General features: G+C 30.8%; 1 protein-coding gene across 1 annotated transcript in view; it reads right to left on the bottom strand.

The window, feature by feature from the left end:
- LOC111636484 (structural maintenance of chromosomes protein 4-like) overlaps window positions 1-12,130 on the bottom strand; it is a 116,718-nt gene that overhangs the window by 18,611 nt on the left and 85,977 nt on the right. The window contains exons 21-22 of the mRNA XM_023381744.1: window positions 9,164-9,215; window positions 6,842-6,920 (exon numbers count right to left, since the gene is read on the bottom strand). Coding sequence (XP_023237512.1) covers window positions 6,842-6,920; window positions 9,164-9,215 — 131 coding nt within the window. The remainder of the gene's footprint in view (window positions 1-6,841; window positions 6,921-9,163; window positions 9,216-12,130) is intronic.

Below are 12,130 nucleotides of genomic sequence, written 5' to 3'. Positions count from 1 at the left end.
AACAAAAAGTTCCTTGTTCAAATAATAGGACCCACTTCTCAAGCATTTCTGAAAAACAGACCTCTGAAAATTGAGTGTCTAGCTTATAAGTCTTTGGAAGTTTCTCATCATGTTGCTAGCTAAGTGGATAAGATGCTAGGCACTGGATCCACAAGACAGTTCAAATCTTTGTAATTTTAGTTTTTTTATTTATAATAATTATTTTACTGTATCATTAGCATTTTCTGTGTGTGTAAATATTTCTGGATCCCTTTTTCTTCTCTGGGATACATAAATTTATTTCCAGGCTTAATGGGATTTTTGGGAGTGGTGTCATCTTTATTAGGCATGATTCCCATTGTAGATGTGTCATACAAGCTAGTATCCAGTTAGTAATATGAGTTACCACCACTTAAAAACAAACCGTACTACTTCCATAGTTTGATCCAATTATTATTTTGTATATTATATAGTTTTAAATGTACTTGCTACAATGGAATCTTTACAGTGATAAAAAAATAACAATCATTAGCATTATTATTACTATTATTATTCCTCATGTTTAAAGCTTATAAAATAAGAGATTAAAAATTGTGACGTCATTTCCTGTTTAGTGAAAACAAGTCTCTGTAGAGTTAACTCTTTAATGTTGTTAAATAAGACTAGACTTTGATTTCTTCACATTTAAAACTAAACTACAAAAGCATTAACTAANAAAAGTCTCTCTAAATTAAATTTTTATATTGTTAAATAAAATTTTTATTTTTTCATATTTATTCTCAGATATTTTCACTGAACATATGAAGAAAATAAGCTTCAGACATTCAGCGAAAATATCTCAAAATATTAAGTTTCAGACGTTACTGCATAAGGATGAAAAGGGAAAGTCTGATATGAAAATAGGGTAGTACAGTTGCAGAATTTTTTTAATTGTTAATGTTATTGACAATTTCTCCATGTGCTCATGTTTGTTACACTTCAAATATAACAATACCACCATATTTGAAAATAAATATGAAGAAATAGAAAAAAACAACTAAAATTGCAAAGATTTGAACTTTTATCATGTAGATCCAATGGCTAGCATGTTATCCACTTGGCTATTGGCATTCTAAGGAGATGCAAAATTTCCAGACTTATAAACAACTCACATTTGACATATTGGAGTCCTGGATGTATGTGTTGCACATTTGCATTTTGCCTGTCACCATATCTGTGTTGTTTCCATTCCATTTTAATTTCACCTGATACATGACAGAGTAACCAAACTTTAAATGGGGGAAAGCATAAACTTTGAGTAGTTCACCTAATGAAGAGATATGGTGTAAATAAATTTTAAAACAGAATAAAACAAATTTGACAATTACAAAATAAATAAACTACCACACAGCACTTAAAAGTAATGCTATGCAATGGTCAATAAAATTATCATAAAATGTACAGCTCAATTCTGACTGAATCATTACCAACCAACCAGCCAACCATAAAATGTACATTTTTAGTTATTACAATGATACAATGATCAAGTGTCAGTTTGTTTTAATGTACTAAATTTCTCTTGCTAGGAAAGCTAAGTTCTGAAGAAATCTTTACCAAAATCTTTGGATAAACCAAGCCACTTGCTACAAAATTCAGCTGTAGATGATTTGTATCCTTTTGTGTGGTTAAGAGTTAAAAATTGGGTTATTAAGACAAAGTGTCACCATATTCTATCTTTGGCCATGAACTAGGATCCTCTAAGAATAAATTTGAATCATCTTTGTACAAATTAAGTCCACTATACGTTAAAATTTCACTTCTGTACCACTTGACGTCCTGACTAGTAAAAGTCGGTAAATAACTAGTAAAAAAATCTAGTAATGAGTTGCATAACTTTCCTGGCCATTATAAGATCTTAATTAGAAAGTAAATTTCATATTGTTAAACATAATTAATGGTGCCACACACAAATTTATTTATGAGATTTTATTATAAAAAACTGTTTATATTTTTCTTCTTCATCTGGCATTATGATCCTTGGAGGCCCTTAGCCACAGCCACAATCCTTCTCCGTCTCATTTGGTCTACAGCCTGCCTCTGCCAATTTCCGATTCTGAGGTTTTGAAGATCTTCAGTGACCCCATCCATCCATCTTTTTCTGAGATGGTCTCTTTCCTTTCCCCTCATAATGGAGCCCTCATGAAGCTATTGCCATTATAGGAAGCCTTACGACATGGCCTAGCCACTGTAATCTTCTGGCCTTAATCATCTGTGTGATCATGGGCTTGTCGTATGTTGTCTGCAGTTCCTGGTTTGTTGTTCTTCTCCATATTGGTTCTCCATTGACCATGATCATCATAGTCTTCCACAGGTCTGAAGATTTTCCTTAGTATTATGTTTTCAAATCTCTGTAATTGTAGTTCCTCCTGCTTTGTCATTGGCCATGCTTCACATCCATACAGAACCATAGGTCTAATCAGTGACTCATATACAGTTAGCTTCGTCCTTTTACTAAGGAGTCTGCTTTTTAGTATGTTTGTGAGCCTGAAGTAGATTTTGTTTCCCTTTAGCAAACAAGTCCCTATCTCCTTCTTGATGTCATTGTTTCTGTTTATGTTAGACCCTAAGTACTTGAAGAATTCAGTAGTGCTGAATGTCATATTGTCTATAGTTAGATGTTCTTTGTAGGATTCTCCCTTTTTAGAAACAACAATGTATTTAGTCTTCTCTTCATTGATGATTATATTTTTAGTTATTATAAAATGGCAAAAGGCTTAATTTTGAGGGTACAGATGAAATTTTATAAAAAAAAAATTGTAAATGTTAATAACAAGTAAAATCTTCATTAAGTCCAACCCTACTTGAGATATATTCCATCATCCTCTTGACCTTTAGCTACCAAAATTTAATAGCATTGATCCCCCTAATATACAAACCTCCCTGCAAAATTTCAGAAATTTTCGACAAAATTCATGGGAATTATTAAGCTTCAAATCGGGTGAACAAAATCATGCCCACTCCACACGTCCATACATACAGAAAAAAACCTCAAAACTTTTTTTGCATTTCTTAACATTTCATGGTCCCAAGTCCAAAAATTTTTAAATGTTACAATAGTTTCCCTCTGATATGTATAACAGAACCAGGATAGTAAAATGCATGTTTTGCCACTTTCTAAATGTGATAAATGTTCAGACACAAGCCAAATTATATACACCTCCAAAAACAGTATGACACAAATATGACACAGGAGGTAGAGCAATGATGATTTGGTCACATGGGATGATGCTCATGCAAGTTCTCTATAAGCTAAACACTCAATTTCAGATATCTATTTTTTGGAAACATTTGAGAAGTGGGTCCTATCATTTGGACAAGGAGCTGTTTGTGTTTAGGGCTGCATGCTCACCAACTTTTGCTCAAATCAGAGATAAAAACATCTGACCTCCTTATTAGCTATTATTTACTGTAGTACAGTCGACCCCCTATAACGCGGTAGATACGTTCCGGTTTTTATGAATCCATTTTCTACGAGTCCAACCAATCACAGCCCGGCACGTATGCAGTTTACGGACTACGGCTGTTTGAAAGGTTTCTTCCATAAAATTAGTCGATTCTAGACTAATTTGACTCAACATTTCCAAAACACGTATAATTTTTTGGGAAAAATCCATATAAACTATGCTATAAACAAAAAATTGTAAGATTACTTACTGAGTGTGCACCGTTCGACGTCGCTATTGCTTAAGCTTGTTTTCATCGTGGAGTTTGTCATCGAATGGTGCTCACGTGCTTCCTGATAAATTATTTTTTTTGAAAAAATTGGTTGAACTTTGGAGACATCATTAATATAAATACAATTTTTATTGACATTAAATAATAAATGGTTTTTAGTAGGTCCGCTGCTCGTTTAAACTCAACAGTTTGTACAATATCTGCTATTGGTCTAGATTCAACCAATCCTGTCGCAACATGAGTCAGCGATGATGTTTTACCGAATTATAGGAGTTTTTTTTAGCATGTTTGTACAAATACTGTTGCAATTTTTTTGCCACGATATAGGAATCCGAACTATAGGAACCCGTGTTATAGAGGGGTCAACTGTACTTTATTAATAAAATGCAATAATAAAACATTACTTCTACTGAATTCAAATTTNCTATTCTATACAAGTAAATTTTTTCTACTTATAAAATGGGATTCTCTACAAAGTAATCTATTATTTCTATTATTAAATTTCACATTATCAAACTTGAAAAAATGTAGAGCTTAAAAAGAAACTTATAGTTTAAATAAATTAATTCTGATAAAAACCAGAAATTCTTGAAATCAGTTAACTGGTTTTTAAATATCAGATGTCAAATCAGTTTCAAAATAGTTTATATTTCTGATAACTGATTTCAAGAATTTTGGTTTTTATCAGAAATATAAACTATTTTGAAACTGATTTGACATCTGATATTTATAAACCAGTTAACTGATTTCAAGAATTTCTGGTTTTTATCAGAATTAATTTATTTAAACTATAAGTTTCTTTTTAAGCTCTACATTTTTTCAAGTTTGATAATGTGAAATTTAATAATAGAAATAATAGATTACTTTGTAGAGAATCCCATTTTATAAGTAGAAAAAATTTACTTGTATAGAATAGTTTATATAACCAATTTATAAAAAATCCATTAATGATATTTTTGCAATACTTTTTACCTTAATATATCATTTAATTCAATATTCAATTTATAATTTATGTAACCATTAAATCATATTGAGACATTTCATGAAAAATTTGAAAACTCAACCTTAATTTCTTCAAATTATAAAAATATGAATCTGAAATTATTTCAATAAACTTCCAAATATTTAAATTAAATATAAAATAAATCAGTAAAAACTTATTGAAAAAATTATAGTTTTGTCAGTCAAGTATTAATCAAGCATGAAAATGTAATATTTTTTATGTAATATAAAATTTTTATGTAAAAACTTAATTATGATTTTACAAGAAAATTATGCCTTTTTTCCTAAATAAACTAGTTTAGACAGAAATATTACCTATTTTTGAACTGAATGCAAATTTTAATATATTTGATATTTAATTTCGTTGTCAATATGAAATTAACTTTAACCTACACCAGGGATTCCCAAACTTTTTCAAGCCATCACCCCTTGGTTTTCCATAAAGTTATACTCAACACCTCCAACAATACAGTAATACCCCGAACTTATGCGATAGGTGGGACTGAGCGATAACCGCGTAAGTTAAATTCACGTAAGTCGGGGTATAATTTTGCAATTTGTGTAAAATCCAAGTCGGATGTAAGCAAGCTAATAAATGTTCTCGTTAATCTTATCTCATCTTTTGATTCATTCACGGTTACAAGAAATCACCACATAAAGTCTCTCAAGTCTTTGTAGATATAACAAACAGAGAAATAAATAACACAAAATAACTTGTAGCTATGTGTCGATTCCGCGCGACACGTCCGAACATGTAAGCTGAACAATAGTGTGGGGGGGGAATGAGTAATCAATAGTTGCATGGCGCCCAAACAAAAGACGAATCGATGAGATTTGAAAATTGCGTAACTCCGGGTTCGCGTAAGTCAGGGTAGCGTAAGTCGAGGTATTACTGTACTCCAAATTCCTAACCCATTTTCCCTTGTTGAGAAAGACTTGGAAATATTCATATAAAGCTTTTCTATGAAATTCACACTTTATGTCTTTACTGTATATTGTTCTCACATTTGGAAACCATTAAACTCATTTTAAAAGAGGAAAAGGGAAGATTGTCAGTGACCCCAACACCTTTGTCTATGATTGCCATTCAGAACCTGTCTCCAGCATCACCTGTTGCCCACTTACTTCTTTTTGTTCCCTAGATTTATTCAAGTAGTTCCCAAAGTGGGTGTTACCACCCCACTTTGTGAACCACAGCCCAACACTAAAATTGAGTGAAATATCTTATCATAAAAAATTAATGATTATTATTTCATTTTGCTTATGAAAATACAAAATTGCAGAATAAATAATATTAATATATATTATAAAAAAATAAAACATAATGTTAATTGTAACAAAATTTAAAACAGATTACATATTAATAAATATATTTATTGTAATAATTTGTCCAAATCACTATAAATAGCAATTATTGATGCAAAAATGATATTGCTTTTAACGAGTCTAATAGAATATAAGAAACTAACAAAGTAATTAAAAATTAAGGCCTTGATAATTCCTATTTTTAAATTAATATATAGTTGATTCCGCTTAATTGGGACAACGTTAGGATTAATCTATTTTGGCCTAATTAAGTGGCTGCCCCAATTAAACAAACTGATAATAAATTCTAAAATAAAATATGTAATATGTAGGTAAAAAATAATAATTAGGTACCTATTTCCATGCTTTATTAAACCAAAATACAGAAAATATTTGTACTATAAATTTGCCAGACTCATGACAATAGATAACTGATTCACATCATGCTAGTGTTGCCAAATACAGTATTAGTAGTGACGTACACNTTGTGGGGGGGGAATGAGTAATCAATAGTTGCATGGCGCCCAAACAAAAGACGAATCGATGAGATTTGAAAATTGCGTAACTCCGGGTTCGCGTAAGTCAGGGTAGCGTAAGTCGAGGTATTACTGTACTCCAAATTCCTAACCCATTTTCCCTTGTTGAGAAAGACTTGGAAATATTCATATAAAGCTTTTCTATGAAATTCACACTTTATGTCTTTACTGTATATTGTTCTCACATTTGGAAACCATTAAACTCATTTTAAAAGAGGAAAAGGGAAGATTGTCAGTGACCCCAACACCTTTGTCTATGATTGCCATTCAGAACCTGTCTCCAGCATCACCTGTTGCCCACTTACTTCTTTTTGTTCCCTAGATTTATTCAAGTAGTTCCCAAAGTGGGTGTTACCACCCCACTTTGTGAACCACAGCCCAACACTAAAATTGAGTGAAATATCTTATCATAAAAAATTAATGATTATTATTTCATTTTGCTTATGAAAATACAAAATTGCATAATAAATAATATTAATATATATTATAAAAAAATAAAACATAATGTTAATTGTAACAAAATTTAAAACAGATTACATATTAATAAATATATTTATTGTAATAATTTGTCCAAATCACTATAAATAGCAATTATTGATGCAAAAATGATATTGCTTTTAACGAGTCTAATAAAATATAAGAAACTAACAAAGTAATTAAAAATTAAGGCCTTGATAATTCCTATTTTTAAATTAATATATAGTTGATTCCGCTTAATTGGGACAACGTTAGGATTAATCTATTTTGGCCTAATTAAGTGGCTGCCCCAATTAAACAAACTGATAATAAATTCTAAAATAAAATATGTAATATGTAGGTAAAAAATAATAATTAGGTACCTATTTCCATGCTTTATTAAACCAAAATACAGAAAATATTTGTACTATAAATTTGCCAGACTCATGACAATAGATAACTGATTCACATCATGCTAGTGTTGCCAAATACAGTATTAGTAGTGATGTACACAAAGGTTGGCTGTTCGATTTGTTCCTGATCCTTTCTTCCCTTTTAGTTAGAACACGTTCTCACTAGAAGGGGAGAAAGCAAAGGGTTCATCCAAAAGTCACCTTATGGTCTTCCTTTGAGCACAGTTTCTTTTATTTGGAGATGGGGCACTTCAGCAGGAGCATCCATAAATCCGCCAGCTCTGGATGCTGATCTCAACAATCAGATGGCTGCTGTTTCAATCTAGATGTAATTATGCACACAATACCTTCCAAGGAAACTCTAGCTATCTTCCAACTCAGGGATCGTCCAGTCCAATCCGGAGCAGGGTCAATAGCTTGCATTCAGGTCCATCTCAGACAGGATCCCAATGTGATACATCCCACTATGGTGACCACTTCTGGAAAAACTGAACTGCCTGAGCGAAAGACAAAATTGCTTTATCTTTGCCAATCGTTAGGCTTACACAACATTAGTGTACATTGTGTCTACATATTTTTGGAAGATTCCTAAAATATATCAAAACTTGCTAAATTCCTTTTCTGCTACTGTCCCAATTAAGCTATTACCATATTTACTTGCATATAAGATGAGGTTTTTTATTCATTTTTCACTGCTTCAAAAATCTAGGTCATCCTATATGTGCTAACAAAGGATTCTTTGCAGTTTTGCAATCATTTCTGTGAACCGTGTATACTTCATGTTGTCATTATAGGTCTACAGTCTATTTATCNTTACATACAAATAAAAACCCAGCGAAGCGGGTCCTTGCAGCTAGTATATTCAATAAAAATCTTTGTTTTAACAAATGTACAATGTCACGGCTCGGTAAATATGTCAACACTGAAATGAAAATCAGTCTAATATAGGGAAAATCAGGGAATTACATTGCAAAACAGCAAATTGTGCAGCTGCATTGTGAATCGGCATAAATTGAGCCAGCATAAACCAAGGGCTACCTGTATTTTGTACTCCAACACATTTACCTTTGTTAAAATATTTTATTTTAATACTAACATTACTGTATTACATATTTTAACATCATGATTATCATTTGATGCTTAGACAACTAACTCAGTAATGATCAATATTTTTTTTGATATTATATTTAATAAAATAATGTAATGATATAAATAACATCAACTCACAGCCCGAGTAATATATAATCAATTGCCAAACGATCGCCTAAATATCGGGCTATAACACGGCTAATTAAATGATTGGATTAAAGTAAATTTGACATTAGAGGTAGGCATTAGGCGCCATCTCTTAAGTAAATTAATAATTAAAATTAAATAAATAAATAAATAAATAAAGTTAGAACATTCTGGAATAAAAGAACAGGCCCAGGACGGGGCTTGAACTTAATATACTTCTGGAAGCGAAGACTTGCTCGGGGTCCGGGTGGCGTAACTGGCAAGCGCACCGCACGGCAAGCGGAGGTTGCGGGTTCAAGCCCCGTCCCGGGCCTGTTCTTTTATTCCAGAATGTTCTAAATTTATTTATTTATTTATTTAATTTTAATTATTAATTTACTTAAGAGATGGCGCCTAACGCCTACCTCTAATGTCAAATTTACTTTAATCCAATCATTTAATTAGCCGTGTTATAGCCCGATATTTAGGCAATCGTTTGGCAATTGATTATAATGTAATGATTTATATAAATAATTTATATACCTTTGAACTTCTTCTTCCAAACTGCATGAAGTTGAAGATGCTTTATTATAATCTAAAATTTTAAATTATTACTACTATTAATGTTTTTCTTTATTAGCTATTTAAATATCAATTTATATTTTACTAAATAATAGGTACTTAAGAAGTTTCTAATGAATTAAAATTATACCATATTACTTGAATAATCTGCATAACTTTTCCAAACAATCACAACAAATTCATCATGCAGTACAGTGGATGATTGGTTAATGAACATAATCCGTTCCAAGACTTTGTTTGCTATCCAAATTGTTTGTTAACCGATTATCGATTTACCATAGGTTTTTATGGGAATTTCATTAATTTGTTTTGGAGACCCCAAAAATAAAAAATATATACTTTCTTACTACATTTATTTATATGTAATAATAAAATTACATATATACACAGTCTTGTCTTTTTATTAATGTTTTTTCCATTTGTGGGGTTAAAGAATCTGTTTAATGTTGATTGCTTTTCTCTCTTCTTTAAGATTTTTCAGAAGTAATTAACAGCATTGTAATTGTAGAGATCCCTAAGTGTATTAATCTCAACCTGGTTTGGATGCCATTCTAAGACCATTGTTCTGACATCCACCCGCTTCTTCAAAAGATGTTTAATAGCAGATGTTGGTATTAATCCTCTTTTTCAGAAGAAAACATATCTCACCAAGTTTCTTGGTGTCTTCATTCAAGAGTTTGTGGTGTTCTTCTGTCATCAGATTAGTTTCAGATTCCATTATGAGCTCTTCAATGTTCTTTATTTCTCAGATGTGATTTTTATTACTCCTTTAACTAATTGAGTTTTCTCTATTATACTGTATCCTTCTTAGATAAGATTGAATTACAGCTTACTGTAGACCTTTTCAGCCCATACTGCCTAGTAACATCAGAAATCTTCTGCCCACTTTCTACCTTTGCTATTATACTCTCACCTTTCGAAAATAAAAACCAACACAAAACTTAATGAGTGCCCGCCCGACAGTCTCACGAATACTATAAAAGAATTGTTTCTGTCAGAAAAATAAAAGGCTGAAATTACAAGGGAGAGTTTCAAAGTTTGGAGGAATACTATCCGATCAGTATATACTAAGGTTGAGCATTGATGTCGACGTCTCCCATGCTCCAAAAAGTTCCGAATTGTTGCTTGAAGACAAGGGAAGACCAACTGGTATTCATTATTTTATGTTGCTTCTTCTTGTGTTTGTTCTGTAAAGTGTTCATTGTGCGAACATAAAAATCTTTAATAATAAACAATGCTTTTAGTCCATGACTATAAATTAGATACAGTTAGATAATTTAATAAATACAATTTGGAGTTTAACAATTTGGAGGGCTTATCACACCAAGGCTGACAGAAAGAAGGACCAGAACTTTTACAAAAAAGTTAGTCTTTAATAATCACATTTCAAATTTAGGTAAGTATGCATCTCGGGTACAAGGACCTCTCATCAGCTTACAAACACATGGTAACAACATAATAATTATAACACTGTATATATTGGTTATTCCTTTGTATTGGCTGGTTATTGGTGTTGTAATTGTTGTTGTTATCATGTGTTTGTAAGTTGATGAGGGGTCCTTGTACCCGAGATGCATACTTACCTAAATTTGAAATGTGATTATTAAAGACTAACTTTTTTGTTAAAGTTCTGGTCCTTCTTTCCATCAGCCTTGGTGTGATAAGCCCTCCAAATTGTTTAAACCCTATTTATTAGGTTATCTAACTCTATATAATAAAAATCTTTTGCAAAAGTGTTTCTTATCCAATTTGTTCATTAAATTAACCGATCACCCACTGTATATTCAAAACAAATTTGAATTCACAACCTGTAAAGTCCAGGGTGCTTCCAGTTACTATACATTTTGCTTACTTTGCTACTAATAAATTTCATTTATCAACTGGATGACTTTGCTTAATATAATGACCATCTATGGTTGATAGTTATGAGCATTATTATTAAATGTTTTTATGTAACTAATTTTGTAAAAATAAGGGCAAATAGAAGTTAAATATACAACTGAAACTGACAGTAAATAAACTTTATTCCTATACTACTTCTTAGTTTAAGTTATTGGTCTATTAGTGATTGTTTACCTCCAATTCAAATTAAACAATGTAAGGAAGTCTGACTTTCATTTAATTAGTAAGTTAATATAATATATATAATATAATAATAATCTTTATTCATAATAAGGGATCCTTGTTACAAAAGAAATTGATTTAAATACAAAAACATAAATAGTAAATAAATACAATTAAATTAGTTAATTAATTATATATATCTATATAAAAGTAATGGATTAATTGAACATATAGTTATTTCATATAATGGATATTCAAATCATTAATGATTTGATTAAAGAAATTAGCAATTTTGTACATATTCATTTTTGATAAATTGCCCAACTTGGATCTATAATCAGATTCATTGTTTGAAGAAAATATGTTTAGAGTTTGAAATTTTTTATGATAGTTTTTCAAAGCAGTACAGTCTCTGAGCAGATGAAGTGCAGAGAAATTGTTGGAATTACACCAATAACATGATATTAATTAGTAAGTTAATTCATTACAAAATACATTACTACAAATTGCAGATAATTTATCAGATACACAAATAATTAATTTTTTCCCTTCATATTTTCATCTTTTAATACTACATGAACTTGTAAACTGAATGCTGCCATATTGAATGCTACAAAATAGCAAGATGATACTGATTGTTATTGTATTATACTCATAAATTCATTAAATATGTAATAAATTAAATTAGTAAAGTTTTCTCCCTTTTATAAACCAATATATTAAAAAATTGTATCACTAATTGCATAAATATGCAGATTATTCCAGTTAATACGTTATATTTTTAAACCGAAAAAGTACTTTTTTCTGCAGGGTGATTCACTCAAGACTGATCCCTATATAAAATAAAAAAAATGAGCATAAAAC

Source organism: Centruroides sculpturatus, unplaced genomic scaffold (genome assembly GCF_000671375.1).
Source record: "Centruroides sculpturatus isolate CEXI.00-Female unplaced genomic scaffold, Cexi_2.0 scaffold1044, whole genome shotgun sequence".
In the NCBI taxonomy this organism is placed as follows: domain Eukaryota; kingdom Metazoa; phylum Arthropoda; class Arachnida; order Scorpiones; family Buthidae; genus Centruroides; species Centruroides sculpturatus.
Note: the sequence above shows the minus strand (reverse complement) of the source record. Positions and strands in the feature narration are given on the sequence as shown.